The 21719-nt window shown below is 34.8% G+C and overlaps 3 protein-coding genes across 4 annotated transcripts; 2 read left to right on the forward strand and 1 right to left on the reverse strand.

Moving 5' to 3' along the window:
- The first annotated feature begins 8257 nt into the window (after window positions 1-8257).
- On the forward strand, window positions 8258-13551 carry LOC102616845 (5-methyltetrahydropteroyltriglutamate--homocysteine methyltransferase). The gene is made up of 12 exons (XM_006470351.4): window positions 8258-8426; window positions 8524-8877; window positions 9143-9230; window positions 9637-9764; window positions 9929-10320; window positions 10409-10572; window positions 11356-11436; window positions 11537-11703; window positions 11788-11893; window positions 12005-12255; window positions 12341-12542; window positions 12871-13551. Exons 1-12 carry the CDS (start codon window positions 8293-8295, stop codon window positions 13237-13239), a joined length of 2436 nt encoding a protein of 811 aa, XP_006470414.2. The 5' UTR covers window positions 8258-8292; the 3' UTR covers window positions 13240-13551.
- Window positions 13552-14549: 998 nt separating this feature from the next.
- On the forward strand, window positions 14550-17698 carry LOC112497287 (double-stranded RNA-binding protein 4-like). Of its 2 annotated transcripts, XM_052433048.1 has the most exons (6): window positions 14550-15025; window positions 15235-15336; window positions 15889-16124; window positions 16304-16523; window positions 16778-16942; window positions 17168-17698. In XM_052433048.1, exons 1-6 carry the CDS (start codon window positions 14977-14979, stop codon window positions 17371-17373), a joined length of 978 nt encoding a protein of 325 aa, XP_052289008.1. In that variant the 5' UTR covers window positions 14550-14976; the 3' UTR covers window positions 17374-17698. The 2 variants fall into 2 exon arrangements, with proteins under 2 accessions (XP_052289008.1, XP_024951247.2); XM_025095479.2 differs by lacking the exons at window positions 14550-15025; window positions 15235-15336 and adding an exon at window positions 15403-15552.
- A 177-nt stretch (window positions 17699-17875) lies between these two features.
- LOC102616549 (protein RESTRICTED TEV MOVEMENT 2) lies at window positions 17876-19714 on the reverse strand. Its single transcript, XM_006470350.4, has 2 exons — window positions 19517-19714; window positions 17876-18808 (listed from the first exon to the last, which is right to left on the reverse strand). Exons 1-2 carry the CDS (start codon window positions 19629-19631, stop codon window positions 17997-17999), a joined length of 927 nt encoding a protein of 308 aa, XP_006470413.2. The 5' UTR covers window positions 19632-19714; the 3' UTR covers window positions 17876-17996.
- Between the last annotated feature and the right edge of the window lie 2005 nt (window positions 19715-21719).

Here is a 21719-nt window from a genome sequence, read left to right on the forward strand (position 1 = left end):
GATTGAGCACACGGCATGGCACGGCACTCACGTGGGCCGTGCCGGGCTTAGATTTTAGGCACGCGGGCCTTAAATGCACGACACGATTAGAGATGGGCCAAAACACGGCACGCGAAAAAGCACGCAATTTCAATTTTTAATGAAAGTAAACTTAAAATTTTATGATTTTATAAATAACTTGAAATTAAATCTTTTAATATATTTTATTGGCTCAAGTTTTTTAAATTTATTTAATTCTTAGTTTCAAAAAAAATATAATTGATTTATGTTTATAATTTATTAAATAAATACTTGATATCATGATTTTAATAAATAAAATTATAAATATCATGATTTTATAGACATGTATTAATATTATTATAAACTATGATATATGATTCTACGTAATTCTAAATTAACAATTAAGTTAACCCTTAAAAAAATTATTATTATTGTTATTGTTAAGTACTAAAAAAGAATTTTAATACCATAGAGTCAAGCTTAGCAACTAATATTACATTCTCTTATTATTATTGAATATGGACTTGAGTTTTAAATTTTTTATTCTATTAAATTTAAATAAAGGCACGTGGATCCAAAAAAAATACATAAGCTTGAAAAAAAATAAGACAACAACTTGGCATGCGCTCTTAAAAAAAAAAAAGCTTAGTGGGCTATTTTTCCTAGGCACGGCACGAGTGGGCACGACACGTGTGCCAGGCTGGCACAGCACAACACGACATGAAATGAATAGTGGGCACGGCACGAGCACAAGCACTCGTGGGCTTCCTTTGATGGGGCTGGGCCGGCACGGCACGGCCCGTTGGCCATCTTTATAAATAATACACTAGGAACATGTGGTTTGTTATTATCTGATGATTTGCATTTTTCAGTTTAATTACTGCTGACTGCATTGAAATTACAACAAAATGGTTGTGATTGGATATGAAATACACTAGGAACCTATGTATACATATATACCATATATTATTTTCAGCTGTGTATTTTGGACAATTTGGTTTTGATGTTGGGTTCATGTTATATTTGTAACTGCTGTGTTTTTGCATCTTGTTTGCTGAACAAGCACTTTTTACTTGATGGCTTATGTCTATCAACCATCCTCACTTCATGGGTAGTCATTGCATTCGACAAAGCACTTGAATCCCAAATGTAGTTTCAGTGGTTCTATGATTGATCATTGATCAATATATTCTCCCATTTCCTTGTTGATGATGATAATTCTGTTTTAATTTCTAAGCTATATCTTCCATTTCATGCCTTGAATTAGAAGGATGAATTTTGTAAAGTTGCAACGACATGTGAGACTAAGACAGGACCTTGCATCGCAGCAAGCTTTTTAAGGGCATGGTCCCAAACTCTTAAGACCTTGAGATTGCAAGATGTAGGGCATCATAACCGAAAGCATGTGCTCATGGCAATTTTTGTGGCAATACATTCAATCTCAGCCATTTATTTATTGCACAGGAAACACTTCCTGTTAGATCATTTTTTATGAATTATTCTTGTCATCACTTGTTCACTAAGATATGTGTTTGTTAGGTGTTCTTTTTTTTTTTTCTCTTGTACCACATTGTTTTCAGGGTTGATTCCATCGTATTAATTAATTTTGTAAATAACTGATTGTTGTTGTATTCCTCATTGATTAAATGTGAATATTGTAAATTAAACTATTATTCTATTTTAATTCTTTTCTATGGATGATTTGATATGAAATCTAAATTGTAGAGATGAATGATATAAGAGATAAAATTATAATTTCTATGCACATGATTACACGCGTAATGCATGATGCCCATCATTTAATTTTTATAATTATTTTGTTTAAATCATAGATATTGTAATATTTTAATTATAGTATAAAAATAAAGATAATATGAAAAAAATTTCAATTAATGTTAATAATTAAATTTTATTATCATTTAATTTTTTATAATTATTTTGTTTAAATAGCAGTATTGTTCGCGTGAAAAAAGATATTATCACGTCATACTTTCGTTTATCCAAATTGTATTATTCATACTTTACCTGTTCATATCAAACCCTATGTTGGAATCAAATTTAACTTAATTAATCCAATCTCACCATCTTTTACTGCATTCACCAGCCCGTAATTTTTTGGATATTCTCATAGAAAGTATAGTATAACTCCTTTCTCTTAAAAGAGACCCCTAAAATAATAGAGTTCTTTTAGGTCAATGCAAGCATTGACGTTCTCTGTTTTTTTTTTTAAGAAAGTACTCTTTACTTAAAAATAAACGAGACTACTTGGAAGTGGTACATTCAGCATGCCCTGGGTTATATTTTTCACACTGAACTCAATTTCCATTCCGATCACACGCCGGTGTCTAATAGGTGTTGTTTTCCCGTACTCGATGGGCCTGATGTTACAGGATAGCAAAAGTTGAGCTTCATTCTTGTCAATTGCTGCAGGTGTCGTTGGCAGCACTACAGACGGATGCATTTGTTTTTTTTCTTTATTTTTTTTTTGCCTTATTGCATCTTTTTTGTTGTCAATTGAATGTACTTTTCTTTTAACTTGCAGGTTTTTGCACGTGGCCCCCTGCCTATCGCCCTACCTATCTGGTGGTTAAAGAAACACAAATTTATCGCTACAAGACTATCCGATTTTTTATACATTATGACATTTTTTTGGTTTATCATAAATAAATTAAGGTTTAGAGATACAGATAGAGAAAACATTTTTCTTTGTTATACTAAAATTTATCGTATTTTAATTGCCCCATATTTTTTACATTCTTAACCAATAACAATAGGGATTGTTGAATAACATATGAAATAAATTTCTTTTTAATAATTATTACCATTTATTACAGGCTGCGTCTGCAAAAATTTTTATACCTTTTACTTTTTTTTTTTTTACTTACAACAAACAATTGTGCCTTCTCAAGGAAGCTTAAATCTCTAGCAAATGGTAGTTAATTTTGCATGCGTGGCTGCACTTACCAAAAGTCCACCAATAAGTGGAGTGCACTTACAACCAAGTTGCCATTAGCACTCAACACCATATGCTCTTACAAGTGGGATGCACTTAGTAATGGCTCACCTAACACTCAGTCATGGTCTGCTTTGCATCCATCCGAGCCCACCCAAATTCTAGACTTCTCTACATTTTGCAAATAACTACAATTTGTTTGAATTGTGCATTTACGTCCTATGAGATATTTGCGCATGTTCTTACGAAACTTTATTACCTTGGCATCCAAGCCTATAACAACCCCGTGACACTTGCTATTTTGCACACTGTTATGCAAATTTTATTAAACTCGCAAGTGCACGAATCTATTGTAGAATAGATCAATGGTGACGAGTGTCGATCCCACGAAGAAGTTGATTCTAATTGTGTGTAGAATTAATTTTTCTAAATTGGTGGTTGGATTTGTGGTGAAAGTAACTTAGATTATCCTAAAATTTGAATTAAAATGACGAGAATAAATTGAAGCGAATTCTATTGAAATGCGGCACTTGGGTATCTGGATTCGTATCAACATGCACCATGGGCTAAATATTCCTTATTAATGCCAATTAAATCATGAGGGGGGTATCCGCACCTTATGAACCACACTCTAATTAATATGGTGCTAAGGACTTAGCGTGTCAAATAATAATAACCTTGTATTAGGGAGCCGGTGAAACTAGGGCGGTATCTATACAAGATTATTATTATTTGTCGACGAAAAGTCAAAACATCCACAAAAATTAGAGGGGAAGAGAAAATAAATTTACCAAATAAAGCCCATGACACATGTTGAGACTTCACCTTCAACCCAAGCTTGAAAGAAAATTAGATATTCATAATTGAATTAGGGGCAAAATAGAAATTTATTAAAATACACAGAAAATACAAGATGGAGAAGGAATTACAGAAAATGGAGCCCAAAAATGAATTCAGAAATGCCAAATTAGGGGGGAGGCCCCTTTTTTATAGATACATTGAGTAAATCATGGCCATCGGATTAAAAATAGTTTGGACGATCAGAATTGCGCCACGTCATCAGTTAACAGTACGCGGTTTGACCAGTGACACGGTTTGACCACGCGGTTTGAACAATCAACCGGCTTGAACAGTGACGCGGTTTGGTTGAAAATAATCCTGTGTATATGCATGTACCGTACGCGTAATTTTTAGTCCATTAACATGCTGCCACGTCACCGATCAACAGTGTATAAGAATTTTCTCCAATGGAATCGTGACACCTCATCAGTCAATGCCACATCATCGGTCAATGGCACGTCATCGATCTGTCTATATAAACGGTGTCGTGAACAGTAACGTAAACAATACCGTACATGTGAACAGTGACATTTTTCCTTTTATGCTCCTCCTATGGTTTTCGACTATCCTGAGTTCAAAAGTGATGTCCGTTTTACTGTCTGATCTCTCGTTCATTGTGAAATGACCATGATGCCCCTAAAATACATAAAATACTTAATTAAAATAAAACACACATAATTAAATCACAAGAATCTTAAATACATAAAAGTAAGGGTGTTGGCAAAACTTGAAGTGTAAAATGACGATTTTCTCCTTTATAAATATACATTTTCTAACACTCAACACACACCATACACACAAACCCACCAGCACACGTACAAGCTCTATAACTCTTATAAAAGTTCTCTTCTAATTTCTCTTTACTGTGTAATAAACTTACATTCAGTCATACTGCTCTTATTTCTCTGTATCATTTCCACAAGCATCCTTACTTCATTAGTTTATAGCCTCCTTTGCAAAACACTTATCCCGCGACATACTGCTCATGAGAATAGCTACGATACGGTGTTTGGTTCAACAACCCCAAGATAGTTTTCTCCTAGTTTTTTTCCTCTTTCAACTTATCATTCACCTCAATTAAAACCGTCATTCTTCGTTGTTCATTTTTTATTTATATTATTATTATTATTATTATTATTATTACTCACTACATAATTGTTCCACATATTTTTATTTTATATGCTTTTCATTTACTCAACTCATACGCAAATTTTCCACAAAAACAAATTATAGGCTAACTCAACTGTAAATTCATGCCAGGCTACTTTCAACATTAAAGTTGATATTTTGCCTTTTTTTTCCCACCAAGTACGCAATGGACCTTAAATCCACTTCCAAATGTTTTCGTCACTATTTTCGAAATTTTCAAATCATTCTAACCCCAACCCATACTTGCACGCTTCCAACTTCTTGTTTTTAACCAATACTTGCATGCACCCTTTTTTCTATTGTTTTACATGTGTTACTGTAACAACTTCCAACCCACTACAGGCGTTTTTTTGGTCAAAAAGTTGATTCCCTGCAATGTTACCGGCCCATTACCTATATCTCAGGTTACTCCTTTTGTCTGCGTGTCTCTTCTGCAGCCAAGCGATAAAATCCAACGGTGACCATGCTACAAGACAAAGGCTTGGGTACGAAACCCACGACGCAACGTAGCTGCCCCCTTTTTTGAAATATAACTTTTTATTTAGACATTTTCCTATTAAGATAAAAATCACAAAAGTTTATTTTTTCTATTCACATGTAAATGTTTGAAAAATATATATAAATTATAAAAAACAAACAAATAAATTTAAGAAGAAATATTTTAAATTAATAAAATTTCAAACTTCATACATTTAATAAAACTCTGCACATGTTGGTTAAATCAACCTAGTCAAATCTAATATTCTTAACATACATACATACATACATATATATATATATATATATATATATACACACACACATTGAGAGCAGTTATTTAAACTAAAAAAAATTAACGAATGAAACCATAATTAAATATAACATCGTACAACTTGAGATTCAACCACAGTGCTTGGACACAATTAAAATCTCCTCTATACAATAGAAATTGATCAATTACAAAGCAAACAAGATGGGCACATAGTCCACTGAAATAAATCAAGAATTTTTAAATGCCAAATTGTAGCCACTCACCATATTCATTTGGAGGACAAATGTTGTTAGCCTACTGCAGAAAGCCTGGGCTACCACCAGGTAGAAAACTTTTTTCAACAACTTCGCGATCCTACCACACCAGTAACCAAGACAACCCAATACCATATAATGAAACCCCATTGAGCAAATTATGACAAGCATAGGACGCGTAATATCTCTGATGTCAAGCAATGACATTCCAATTTCATTTCCAGCTTTGACATGTCACAACGTTCTTAAAATACAATAATACGAATCAATTTCAATTATCCGTTCAATGTTTTCAACTTTATCTCACAAATTACAACAATTACAATAACTCAGATTTGCTTTAATTTTATTTGTGAAAATGCAACAATAAAGATGACAACCCCTGCGACGGATTAAATATAGACTTGGCAGAGCATTGCCCCAAATTAATGAGAACCGTCTATATGTTTTTATTTGTTCTTGAAAAACCAAACAAATAAACAAAGAAGAAGTATATTACTCATCTCTACATAAATTCATAACTCAAAACTCTTCCTGATATTAGGAGTGGTAAATATCTAATTGGATATGGATATAACTCATCTATACATAAATTATAATTATTCATAATATCTACATCCGTATCTCTATTCAATTTTAGATTAGGTGTATGGATATTAATTAGGAAATGAGAAATGCTTAGAAGTTTGGGTTAAAAAAAATGAGAGAAGAGACAGTCAAGTCTTGTGAATTGAGATGATTTTTCTTCTCGCGATTATACTCTTAACTATCGACAATATTGGATCATAACCTCAAGTTAATCTGTTCCCACATTCAACCACCCAAAGTTAAGATTTCTTGACTTGGTTGTTTTTTTCATATACGGGAGACTAGTACATGCAAATCAAGGATGTAGATACTTTATATTTATCCCATCGTTAGAGGAGCATACAGTTTTCCATTTATAACTTATGCGTGATTTGTAATGCAACGATAAACGAAGCAAGATTGAACCTTATGTCATTCATAAAATAATTGATGAGAGAATAGGAAGGCTTCTGCACGAATTTTTGTGAAAGTGTCCCAATCCATTATACCTACTCAAGCAAAGACAATTATCATATTAAACATTGATTATGTTTATTATTCAAGTGACTCCTAATAATTTCAATTTCCAGCTTGACTGCTTGAGTAAAATGCATGCGACCTTTTGTGCCAGGATAGTGGCTTACCACCATTTGTCCACCAACTTTCTTCCTTTTGAAAAAAAAAAAAAAAAAAATTGACCAGAAATTGATACTAAAAATAATGAAAAATAGTTATTAGTTGTTGGGTTGGGTCACGAATCATGAATATCACTAATTACTTTTTATATTTCTGAGTTCTGACTCCGGACTCATTTTCAAATTATGCCAAAAAGATTTTCCAAATATCATCTTTTTTCTATTTTTAAATTTTCAAACGATTAGCGACAACATTCTCTTTGCGAAAATATATGAGAACAATAAGATGTGTATACTCATCTACAAACAATTTATCCATCTAAAATTACTCAGTTTCCATGGATGAGAAAATAACAAGGAGCTAATAAAATTGAATCCAGAATCACTCTCAAGCTATAAATGAATAAGATGCCATACTTTCATATAAGCAAAACACCCTTCAAAAGCACCAATGCATTACATGTTTTTTTTTTTAAATGAATAAGATGCCATACTTTCATATAAGCAAAACACCCTTCAAAAGCACCAATGCATTACATGTTTTTTTTATAAAAAAAATAACAAAATTCTTTCCCCGCTATCTTTGAATTTTCCCTAACGACAAGAAAAGAATTAAAAATTAAAACAATTGGAATTCGAAATTTCACCAAAAATAAAATAAATAATTTTTGCTTACAATTTTCCTTAATTCTATGTTTTTAATGATATATTAAAGATGGTTTGAGTGTGATACTCTACCTCACAGTCCGAGTACTATACGTTTGACCCATCATATGGCTGAAAAATAATAAAAATTAAAAATATATGTCTAATTATGCCAAAAACCCTAAAGCCCGAACAGAGTCATGAGTCATGTCAGGACATGTCTATGTTACAGATTCTGTAACAAACATCTCCCGTCATCCCACCATCCGATTTTCTTTTGTTTAGTTTCTCACTCCACATCCAACCACATCCAACGGCTGATGCTGCAGTCTGTACCTTACAGATTCTGTAACGTAGTTTTGTCCGTCATGTTAACATACGTTTGACCTACCGAAAAAGAAAAAAAACATTAACAAAATCAAAAAAATCAGACTTAGATTTAAAGATAAAGAGAGTATAATTGTCTGCAGTAGCAGGGAATATAGTACTATTATATAAATGAGCCACTGCCATAATATATCTCTTAAGCCACTGCCAGGCTCTCTGAGTGGAGTATCCATATCCATATCTTTTTCAAAAACGTCTCCGCTTTTCTCATTCCTTCGCTGCTCCTTCCGTCGCACTCGTTTCAGGTTCTTCAGATTGTCACAAATTTCTTTCTGGGTCTTTTTTTTTTTTTTCTTTTTTTAAGGTTGTGAATTTTGGGTTAATTGTTTTGGGGTGTTGCAGAGCAATGGCGTCGCATGTGGTGGGGTACCCTCGAATGGGACCGAAGAGAGAGTTGAAGTTCGCGCTGGAGTCATTCTGGGACGGGAAGAGCAGCGCCGATGAGTTGCAGAACGTGGCGGCTGATTTGAGAGCATCAATTTGGAATCAAATGGCTGATGCTGGCATCAAGTTTATCCCCAGCAATACTTTCTCTTACTACGATCAAGTGTTGGACACCACGGCCATGCTCGGTGCTGTGCCGCCTAGGTACAGTTGGAACGGTGGCGAGATTGGTTTCGATGTTTATTTCTCTATGGCTCGAGGTAACGCCTCTGTTCCCGCCATGGAAATGACCAAGTGGTTTGATACTAACTAGTAAGGCTTCTTTTTTCCTATTTATCTTCGATCATTTTGCATTTGCTCACCTGGGTTCATGAGATTTTTATTTGTTTTTGAGTGATGCTGGGAATCCTAACTATAATTCTAGTTTTTGATTCCCAAAGACATCCGTTAGTTATTAATATATATCATGGAGAGGTGAAATTATAACTTAATGACTCATATGATGTATAGCTGGGATCGCTAGCATCATCGTTTATTTTTTGTGATTTTGATTTTTAATTTGTTTAATTGGGTGTAGCCATTATATTGTGCCTGAATTGGGACCGGATGTCAACTTCTCTTATGCATCTCACAAGGCTGTTCAAGAGTATAAGGAAGCCAGAGCTGTAAGTTTTCTTCAAAATACTGTTTTTAATTATACAGCGATTCAACCCAATCGTTAAAAATCCACTAAAAGTAGGCACAGACCGGGTCACATAATAATTTTTAAAAATGTTTCCGAGTATGAGAATTCACAACTATGCTTTCTGAGTTGATGATCTTGCTTATATCCTATAAGGTTTCCAACTTTATAATCATGAATATATTTCAGATCCTATTGCATAGTTTTTTTACTCTTGAGTAATGTTGCTTGTAATTTTTAATTTAAAAGATCTTCTCTAAGGTTATTTTAATTATTCTTAAAATGTTATTCGAATCATTACTGTTGGTTTTTGCTTTTATAGTTCCTCTATTTAATTATGGATTTCTCGATTCTCTAATGTTCTTATTCTTTACTTTTGTGCAATGCAGCTTGGCATGGAAACTGTTCCTGTCCTTGTAGGCCCTGTTTCCTATTTGTTGTTATCTAAACCAGCAAAGGGTGTAGAGAAATCCTTTTCTCTTCTTTCCCTAATTGACAAGATTATTCCTGTCTACAAGTATGATGAAATTGTTCTTTGTTTAATGCTATCCTTTTCAAATGGAAAAATTATGGATTGATTAATTATAGTTTTTGCTGGATTGGAATCAGCAGATACGTCGTCAATAGTGCATTGTAGGTATATTCTCATGATTAATGCATATCATGTCAATTACTTGGCAGGGAAGTTGTGGCTGAGCTAAAGGCTGCTGGTGCCACCTGGATTCAGTTTGATGAGCCAACTCTTATCCTGGACCTTGATTCTCACAAATTACAAGCATTTTCTGATGCATACTCAGAGCTGCAGTCATCGCTATCTGGTTTGAATGTGTTAATTGAGACGTACTTTGCTGATGTTCCTGCAGAGACATACAAAATACTCACTTCTTTGAAGGGTGTCACTGGATTTGGGTTTGACCTTATTCGTGGAACAAAGACACTTGATTTGATTAAAACTGAATTTCCTTTGGGCAAATACCTCTTTGCTGGAGTGGTTGATGGTAGAAACATTTGGGCCAACGATCTTGCTTCTTCACTCACTACCCTCCAGGATCTTGCAGGAACTGTTGGAAAGGGTATCTTTTCTTAGATGCATTCTCTGGCGATTGCAAATTTAATTTTTGTCTCTTGGTACTAAATTATGCTATCGGTTTAATTGTGCAGACAAGGTTGTAGTCTCAACATCCTGCTCGCTTCTGCACACTGCGGTTGATCTAGAGAATGAGACTGAGCTGGACCAAGAGATCAAGTCCTGGCTTGCATTTGCTGCACAGAAAGTAGTTGAAGTAAATGCATTGGCCAAGGCATTGTCTGGGCAAAAGGATGAGGTATTTCCCAGTTGGAATTGTTATTACGCATTAATTTTATCATTTGAACTTTTGAAAACAGTACAACTTTTTCATTTAACAAATTGTTGCTTGCAAGTTTACATCTGTACATTTTGCCTATCAAACTCATTAAAATACTTTGGAGCTCTAATAAACACACTTTGAATGAATTATATGTGTGGTTTTTCATCAACTTTACGTTTGTTGAGATGGTGTATTTTGAAAGTAAATCAATTTCTCTTTTTTTTTTTTCACATGTAAAACCAGATGATGTAGTCTTACTAATTCTGTTCTCTGTTAACTTGCTTATGAATTAGAAACAAAAGCCATGGTACTTTATATTTTGATGCATGATTCACTTGTGATATTGCATATTTTACATTCTTGAGAGATTCAGACTTTTGTCTGTTTGTCTCTGATTTTAATGTGTAAAAAATGGTTTTTTTTTTTTTTTAATTACAAGAACTTCAGGTTGTTGTTTCTGATTTTCTAATGTATATTTCACACAAATGTGTCCACATAAGTTTATCCTTCTCTGCAGCTCTGCTAAAGCCTATTAGTTAAAATTCCAGAAATTGTTGACTATGCGGGAAATTTGAATGTCTCATTCCACTTTGTTGAGTCCACCTAGTTAACTTTTACCACTATTAGACTAACTCTGTATCACCAATCATAGCTGTTGATTCTTTAGATTTGTTGAGCTCTGGAAGAGCTTGACTAGACTGACGCTCTTTTCTTAATGAATCCTTTAAAGTATTTTATGGCATCGTTTTCTTTCTCCAGGCATACTTCTCTTCTAATGCTGCAGCTCAGGCTTCAAGAAAATCCTCCCCAAGGGTGACAAATGAGGCTGTCCAAAAGCCTGTAAGTGATTAACAATAAAGTATTTCCATCTTCCACATATCTACACTACCAGCAGTTATTTACTTGTGCTTGCCTGGTATTATTATTCTTTCTTGTTTAGGCTGCTGCTTTGAAGGGTTCTGACCATCGCCGAGCCACAAATGTCAGTGCTAGGCTGGATGCTCAGCAGAAGAAGTTGAACTTGCCAAATCTTCCTACCACCACCATTGGATCTTTCCCACAAACGATGGATCTCCGAAGAGTCCGACGTGAATTCAAGGCCAAGAAGCGAGTTCTCTTGCTTTTTCATATTTTGTTGTTGAACTTTCATCATTTTCAAATTGTGTTTCATAAGCTAGTTTTTTATTTCAGAATCTCTGAGGATGACTATGTCAAGACTATCAAGGAGGAAATCAACAACGTTGTCAAGCTCCAGGAAGAACTTGACATTGATGTTTTGGTGCATGGAGAACCAGAGGTGACTTACCATCCTATACTAAATAACTTAAGATGTTGTCATGCTTTGTTACATAAATAGTGAGTGTGTGTGTTTGTGTAATTCATTCATATGATCTATATTGGCATGTAGAGGAATGATATGGTTGAGTACTTCGGTGAGCAATTATCTGGTTTTGCCTTCACTGTGAATGGGTGGGTTCAATCTTATGGCTCCCGCTGTGTCAAGCCTCCTATCATCTATGGTGATGTGAGCCGCCCCAAGGCCATGACTGTCTTCTGGTCTTCAATGGCACAGAGTATGACCAAGCGACCAATGAAGGGAATGCTCACTGGCCCTGTCACCATTTTGAACTGGTCATTTGTTCGAAATGATCAGCCCAGGCAAGGAATTAACCAAATTCAATGCCCTGTTAATTTGTGCATTTTCAAATTGTTTAATTAACTTTGCATATATGCCTGTTTTTAGATTCGAGACCTGCTATCAGATTGCATTGGCAATCAAGGATGAAGTTGAGGATCTTGAGAAAGCTGGTATCACTGTCATCCAGATTGATGAGGCTGCTTTACGAGAGGGATTACCACTCAGGAAGTCTGAGCAGGACTTTTATCTGAAATGGGCTGTGCACTCCTTTAGGATTACTAACTGTGGTGTTCAAGACACTACCCAGGTTCATTTTTGCCTCTCTAGCCCACCAGTTATTTCTTACTTGTCTGGTAAAGTGGTATCTATTTATATCTGGATGGTTGTTCCTCTAGTGCTATGCATGCCGCGTTTAATTTTTATGTTTAAAAAATATCAAGTCATTTGATTTCGGAAATTATTCAGAATTTATAAGAGAAATTTAGGGCAAATCTTTGCTCGGAGCATATATGGATAATAAAAAGAAAGAAGAGGATGCCATTTAGAGCACGCTAAAAATGTGCATACTTTTGCATGCATTATGAGTAAACAAATGACTGCAATACTGAATCATTTTCTTGTAAATTTTCGTGCAGGTCCATACCCACATGTGCTATTCAAACTTCAACGATATCATCCACTCAATTATGGACATGGACGCAGATGTGATCACTATTGAGAACTCTAGATCCGATGAAAAGCTTCTCTCAGTCTTCCGTGAGGGAGTGAAGTATCGTGCTGGCATTGGTCCCGGTGTGTACGACATCCACTCTCCGAGGATCCCATCGACAGAAGAAATTGCCGATCGCATCAACAAGATGCTTGCAGTTCTTGAGAGCAACATCCTCTGGGTCAACCCTGACTGTGGCCTCAAGACACGCAAGTACTCTGAAGTCAAGCCTGCCCTTAGCAACATGGTTGCTGCTGCCAAGCTCCTTCGCACCCAGTTGGCAAGTGCAAAGTGAGTTAACAAACGTGGTCAAAATTTCTCTGTTACATATAAGAAGGGGAATTTGGAATTATATCCCAAAGTTCAAATAATATATCGGCTTCTCTCTGCGATGAGTTGCTTCCTTTTTTCTTTACTCTTATATTAGGAGGTGATGTGTACGTATCAATATCTGGACTGCTACGCGGCTTTCCTATCGCTGTTTTCTCCTGTGGGGAGCAATTTTATTGCCTTACTATGTTCTGTTTATGAAGTGAAAACCTACAACGAAATTGAGGCCTCTCTTGTCTTAGGAGGGGGATTTATACCAAATATGCCTACAAAAATTAGAATATGTGTTTTCTAATTGATATTACAACAATATTAAATCAAATGAAACATGCAAAATGAAACGTGCAATTAAAGACCCAGAAATAAAAATTGATTGTTATGCATGTTAACCACCTTTGTGCGTGGCTGAAAATTTTGATTCTGATGGTATATGAGGTGTTATCATAGGCACTGTTTTGATGATTTTATTTGAAATCATAATTATTAATTGATTTTTTTATTTTCATTTTGTTGTAAGAGTAATTTTGTTAATAAATGTTGTTCGAAGGATTTTCTCGGTATTGTGTATTGTAGTAGAAGAAGTAACAAACAAAGTTCCTGGAAAAAGGAAATACATTTGATAATGTAGGAGAAGAAAAAACTTCATTGGCTTCCGCGCACTATCTCAGAAAGTCTGGTGGGTTCGAGGTACTAATGTTTAATTGAGCTAATCTTTTTACTATTTTTTTTTACAAAGAAGTAATTATTAGATAAGAATATAAAATTTTAATAGTATATTATTTTACATATATATATATATAATAAAAAATTATAAAGCGTTGAGAACATATTAGCTTAATGTTAAATTCAAATTCACTAATTTAAAATAAAAAATAGTAAATTCCACTGTAAAATACATTGGATCAACCTAAATAATTATAACAATACACATCCACAAACTATAATATAATAATGAAATAAATTTTTGCCATACATTTTTGATAAATTCCACGTGTCTATAGATCTTCAAAAGATCATATATTGGACGATCGCAAGAGGATTTGAATCCTTTCTTAAACCCCTCATCCAATTAACATTTTGACATTTTAGCACATGGACATGCATATTGAATTGGTACTCACAATCACAATAAATTTCCTGTTACTGAAAATGAGAAAAATATTTTTGAGTTTGAGAGCACAAAGTAGAAAACGCGGGTGGCATTGCATGCATGGCATGAACTTGGTTTAAATGAAAGAAACTCAACTCTAAACTCTGATGAATTAATTAATAATTTAGAGAGTGAAAATAATAAATAATAAATTAAAAAAAAATGTACAAGACGAAGGTGCAAGAGCTGTGCCACCAGAAGCGTTGGAGCTTGCCAAGGTACTCCACCATGAAAGATGGAGCCGATCACGACCCTCGCTTCAAGTCCTCTGTTTCCGTTAATGGCCTCTCCTTTCACTCTTCCGTTTCTTGCAAATCCTCTAAAGAATCCCAAAACGACGCCGCTAAGCTCGCTTTCCTCCACTTCACTTCTCCTCCTCCTCCTCCAAGTGAGCTTCATTACTGCTTTTTTACAAAAGCACTTCGTGTGGAAACAGTACTGGACCCTGAGTTTATTATATATTTTACTGAAAAATTGTTGTACTATATGTGATGCACTATTTGATCAGGGCCTTCAACAAAAGATGAGCCGCTTGCTGATCAAGGATTGGAAATGGATGAAAAGCCTCAACTGGTTGATATCAATCATCCCGATATTTCAGGTACCATAGATGGCAAAGCATTTCAAGAATCAATGATATTAGTATATTGTAATTCTATACTCTATATATATATATATATATATATTTTTTTTTTTTTTCTCAGTGAAACATGCTCTTACTGTGTGAAAGTTTGTAATTTTTGTCTTGTCAGTGGGAGCAAATGATTTAGTCCCTCAAGTAGACAGTTACATTTGTTGTCACTGTTCCAGATTCTTTGATATCAATTGCTGAACCAAGTGCTGGAGAAGTAAAGATTGCTGAAACATGTCAAGGTCTTGAGATTCACTCGGAAGCTTTGGGAGTCAAAAATGGTGATGAATATGAGATCTTCTTTTGCCATCTTTATATCCTATACTAATTTTCTTAATGCTTTAGAATTCTTTTAGTTAACATGAGAATGTAGCAGTAAAATTCTCTGCTTTTATTATGCTCCGCGGAATTATCACCAGAATGTGCTTGTGGAAAGCATGATGCAATTATCATGTTTATAGCAGAAAAGAATTTATTCTGCTATACGACACATCTAAGTGTGTTCTATTTTTATTTCCCTGTGATCTTTTCAACTTATTTCATTTTACATACTCTTATGGTAGCTTATTCAACACGACTTTTTGCATAACCTGAGAACTTAGAATTTTGCGAGTGTGATATTTGGGATTGAAATATTTTGTCGCAGCACTTCTTGGATAATTGATATGATTGCTTCATGCTTCCTTGGATGAGATATAACAAGAAAAAATAACAGAAAAATAGCACATCTAGACTTTCCATATATACACCTTGTGCCAAGTTTGCTTTCTTATGATTTGTCCTATCCTTCGCAATCTTGAAACCTCTACCTAATAAGTTGATTGTGCTTGTAGATGTGCAATGCCGATACAAAAGTGTGCTGCAGAACTATGCTCGGCGCAAAAACCTTGACTCGCCACTCTATTCTAGTATAAGAGAGGGTCCAGCACATGCTTGTTCCTTTAAGGCTAGAGTCACAATTGACGGGCACACCTTCGAGAGCCTAGAGTTCTTCAAAAACTTAAAGCAAGCAGAGCATGCTGCCGCAAAAGTTGCCTTATTCTCATTGGCATGTGATGACTTTCAAGAGGCAAGTTCCAAAACTTAAACCTGCTATGCTACTAAAACATTTCGTAGCTCATAAACGCATCAATACATGGTAACTACTATGAGTTTTTCTATATGCACATGTTAGCATGTGTTTATGGGTAATTTTAGATGCCAGTGATTCCTGTTTTGGATGGTTTCATATTCTCTCTTTTTTTGCAGGATGACGGTGTCTTTTACAAGAATGTACTGCATGAATTATCCCTAAGAGAAGGTCTTCCAGTGCCACTGTACGAGACAATTAAATGTGGTGCACCTCACATGCCTACCTTTATTTCGATGGTGGAAGTTGATGGCGAGGTATTTTATGGAAAGGCTGGAAGAACAAAGAAAAAGGCGGAGATGAAAGCTGCTAAAGTTGCTTACACTGCTTTAATAGAGCGTAAGTTGATATTTTCCCTACCATTCCATGGTATCTTGTACTCTGAAGACAGCATTGGATCTAAAATATTCTTGAAACTCAGATGCTCTTTGACTAAAAAGCCTTAGATAGCTGGAAACCATCATATTTAATCTGTCATTCTTTCAAGGCCTCCATATCCCAGTTTCATTATGAATTTTCTGCTAAACAGTATGAGAAAGTTAAGTAAACAAGAAATTAATTGGGGAAGCACCTAAGTTTTACTTCTTGTTCAGGTGGACGGAGTTGCAGCATTGGGTCTATTACCCACACTGTCAAGGCAGATGGAGTTCCCAATTCTACTCTTAGCTCAGACTTGGATGTCACTCTTGATCCAAATTTCATTCAGAAATCTATGTCGGTTTCATCTCCAGTCTTGGAACATGGAGAAGATGGTAAAGGTAACATCTCGTTTCTCTATTTCATTCTAGATTGTACAAGCACAGAATTTCAAGGTGCATAAATCATAGATTTTACATGCTGATAATGTCCTGCATTTACAAAAGTTCAAGAAGTATGTATAACACGAAGCATGTATAACTTGATTGGAAACAAAGATATATAGCCTTGCTTTGATGTGCCTCCTTCACCAAAAAGATGCTTATCGTCTTCTCTTCCAATGACAGAACTAGATGTCTCAGCTCTCTCAATTTCAGACTCCATGGCTGCCAAAAGGGCTACCGTAACAAGCAGTTACCTACTCTGCAACAGGGTAAGGGTTTATACCCGCATCCCGGACATTGCATTTCCCAAAGGTATTACTTTGATGCCAATTAGTGAAGACAAGTGGGTGGCTGTGAGCTTGGAGTTCCCCAACGAAGAAGGCAATTGACTTAGTGGAGACGCTTGTATCATCCCGAGATGCTTGTACATCCCTTTGCATAACTATGAGTGCTTTATTCTGATGACTTTTACCTATATATTACATCTAGACCAAATGTGCTTTCATATTGAGAGTAACTTGGAGACTTTGTGATAGCTTCTGTACTGACAAATTGTCCTTTCAAAAAACTGCTTAGGCATGAACATTTTCCAGGCCTAAATTAAACCGGGTATTTTATGAACCTATATTCTCTCCGAACCCCATTATTTTCTTATATTTGGAGGATTTAGTGACTTAATGGCATCTAAAACATTCTAATGTTGAGATTTGCTGATTTGTATTTTGCCTTTATCAGGCATCACAACCATTCAAATTTGCGAATAATTCGATGTTCCTCCTCTGTTTTCTTCACCTGCCTCAATTTCTACTACTTGAAGTAAACGTCCTAAAATTTCAACTTTCCAATTTTGTTGAGGGGCAGAATTTGAAATTCACTGAAACAAGATTGAAATTTTTAAACGGTGGGTGTTAATTAATCACTTTCGAAGTTACATTTTTCCGGTACATGTTGTTATGCCACGGCCCTGACATTTATATGAACTTATTATAGAGATGAGTACATATTGTTGGACTTAATTCTTAGATTTTCCAATATACCCGATTGCATTTTTGGCATAAATGTAAACTACCAGAACCAGCAAAATAGCCACGGTGAAGTTCATAATTTTTCTTGGCTGCTTCAGCTCCATCACCCAACCACCAAGAGCTTGCTTCAAATCTTCTGTTCTGTATTTACTAGCCCTCTCATTTAAACTTCCAGCTGCTTCTTTGCCCGCCTCTGCTGATGCTGCGGCATCATAATCAACAACCTTTTTATCCTTTTCTACAGTTTCTCTTGCACCCGACGTGCTTTTAACTTCTTCGGCCAAATGCTTGTTCTTCTGGGTAGCAGTAATTTTAGCTTCAACAGAAGCAGCTTTCGCCTCTTCGTTATTATTAGCCTTTCTGCTTGATTGTTTTTCAGCAATAGTACTCTTCCGAGGACGATCAACTTTTCCACTCTTTTCAGGGCCATTAGTGCCAGCAGCACTCGGAGGACTAATAACCTGTTGAGTTGCAGTGGCTGCCTGTTGATCTTGTTCTCTCTTTTGATGAGCTTCTGAATAATCGCTTTCAGGCTTTTGAGGCTTTGGAGCTTCTGTCACTGCTTGTGCTTGAGGTTTTTCCTCTTGCTGATGATCAGCTGGTGTAATGATTTTTGGGTGTTTGATGAAAAGCTTACCACCCTCAAATTTGGCACTGATTTCATTGAAGTCATAATTCGATGAAATCGGAAATTCCTTGCTGAAAGAGCTCCATTTGTTGTTACCAAGCGGGCGTTCTCCACTGATTCTCATCTTTTTTGAAGTGGTTACTTGAACCTTCAGTTGTTCCTTTCTAAAACCTGTAAAGTTACGATAACAACGATATACATATTGTTAAATATAATCTTGGACGCTTCTATTTTTTTTCCCTTTAACCTCATGATGTGCAAATTTTCCTTTTATTTTTCTATTTCCAGTCTGAATGTTTCTTTGACTTTAGTTGATTCCTTCCTTTTAGACGCAAAAGATGAAGAAAAGCAAAGAAAAAGGCATCAGCTTCCTGTCTTTAAATATTCTCATCGTTCTTTCTGAAAGCGGAAAAAGGATTAACGTGAAGATGAAATTTTTGTACGAAACAATTCTATCTCCAATTTTAATGGAAACTGATGTCATCAAAATTAAAATTTTAAATCATATAAAAAATGTAGACGTCCTCAACTATGTTATATTCTTAAAAAAAAGGTATGTTAAAGCAAGTGTTATATATATATATATATATAAATAATGAGTCCTTCGTGTAGGCTTCTGTACGTAATAAAGTGCAGATTCGGCATTTCAAAAACATTATAAAAAGGCTGTACATGGACCTTAGAACATTGTAAAAGCATTTTACAAAAAGAGCTTAAAATGCTGAACCCACATTTTATAAGTGCAAACGTCTGCATCTTATATATGTCTCCATATATTTTTGGGACCTTAAATGGCAAAAATTTGTCATGATTTGGATACATGTTAATAATTGAACTAATGCAAATGAAGGAAATGAGGGAAAAAGGGGGGGAAAAAACCTGGTAAATTTACAATAAGAGTGTCAAATTCATCCTCTCGTGCCCACTCTGTCGATGGCTCAAATTTCTCATACTCGCGATTAGTTTGAGCAGCTGCCAGTGGTTTCCTTTCCATATCTTATTGAATGGCTAGCCTTTGCTTCTACTGATGGATATGATTTGTTTCTGCTGGTTGAAGATGATATATAATCTTCAATGTGTTGGTTGTTTCATATATATACATATGCGTTGCAAAAAGATTATTAGTTATTATTGATAAATTATAGAAGGAACCTTCTGAGTTGTGATTGATGTTTTCTTTGAATAATGGTTATTCTTATGCATTTCTTTGCTTCCAAATTTGCTACTTACTTTTAGGGTTTTGTGTCTTTCGGGTGTTCATTGGCATGAAGTATGCTTAATTTGTTCACGTAGAGTTTGTAAACTTGGCGCATGGGAAAAGTGAAGGTTCCCTGTTTCTGTTCTGATAAAAAAAAAATAAATAAATAAATAAAAACTACGGGCAACATCGCTCACGCATTATGTTTTCTTTTAGAATAATCAAGGTTCAAGGAGGTTTGCCATGTGTTAGCTAAAACTCCAGTACGACAATGGGTCCGAGGCTGGCCCGTGATCCACATGATCATCTAAATCCAATGAATTGTATTTGGATCGATCTAAATAAATTTGGATTTGAATGAGCATATTGAAGATGGATTGGAGTCGGTTTGGATTAATTTAAGATCTGAATGCAACTCGTACATGTTCCATTGCCATCCCTTAACAATAAGCAATAAAATATTAAAATCAAACATTTTTCAAATATGTGGTATCAAAAGTGGGATGACAATTTATGGGCTTGGATCCAACTTCAGTCTTTTTAGATTCCGACCCAAGCACCAATTTTTTGTACTGGACTTGGATTTGAACCCGATTTTTTTCCGATCCAGATCCGAGCCAGGGTCAACCCAGAAAAATTTAAGTTTTCGGATGGTGGGTTTTAAACTTGGATTGCTTATAATGTTTTCTGAATTTTGGAGATTGGAATGAAGTCAAAAACCTGTTTGCAGTTCAAATGAAAAATAAACTTGTTCTAAAAAAAATCAAATGCAAATCATATGACATTTCCAGATAGTAAAAAAATATAAAATCTAAAATACAAAGTTTCAAAGCAATAAATATCTACAAATACAAATTTATAACGTAAATCTACAATTCAAAGTTCAAAGTTCAAATCATTAGTCTAAAGACTAAACTCTCAATCATATACTTCATTTGACTGTGCTCACTCATCAAACTTTCAACAATCAAATGCTCTGTAGAAAGTATTGCTTCCTCCGGAATTCCATCTAAAGAAATGCATAAATCATAAACATAATGAGTGAGACAACCAGTTAGTGATAAATTGATAATAGAAATAATATAACGAAGTCATTTGATTCTAATAAATAAGTTTTCGATATCTTTTAGGTTTTATTCAAGCCAAAACCAATCGAGTACACACTAATGCCTCCATTGTAGATGGATGAAATTTACTGCGAGGAGGGCTCAAATGTCTACCTAGATATGGCCAATGGGTCGTGCCGCCACCAAAGCAAGACCCATGCGTGCTTGTGCCCGTGTTGTGCCGTGCCTAAATATTTTTACTTAGGCCCGGCCCGGCACACGTGCCGTGCCCATTCGTGCTGTGACCATACGTGCCGTGCTGTGCCATGCCTAAGAAAAAAAACCCAATAAGCTTTTTTCTTTTTTCTTTTTTATTTTTTTATTTTTTAAGAGCTCATGCTAAGCTATTGGCATACTTTTTTCAAGTCTATGTACTTTTCTTAGGTCTATACCTTTATTCAAATTTAATAGAATCGAAAATTAAAAACTCAAGTCCATATTTAATAATAATAAACTAATAACAGTAAGAAAATATAATATTAATTACTAAGTTTGACCTTATAGTATTAGAATTTTTTAAATACTTAACAACAATAATGATAATGAATTTTTCTTATGGGTTAACTTAATTGTTAATTTGGACTATACATAGAGTCATAAATTATAATTCACAATAATAGTAATGCATATTTATAAAATCATGATATTTATAATTTTATTCATTAAAATTATGATATCAATTATTTATTTAAGAAATTATAAATATAAATCAATTATAGATTTTTTAAACAAAGAATTAAATGAATTTAAAAAATTCAATTTCAAGTTATTTGTAAAA

This window comes from Citrus sinensis, chromosome 2 (genome assembly GCF_022201045.2).
Source record: "Citrus sinensis cultivar Valencia sweet orange chromosome 2, DVS_A1.0, whole genome shotgun sequence".
In the NCBI taxonomy this organism is placed as follows: domain Eukaryota; kingdom Viridiplantae; phylum Streptophyta; class Magnoliopsida; order Sapindales; family Rutaceae; genus Citrus; species Citrus sinensis.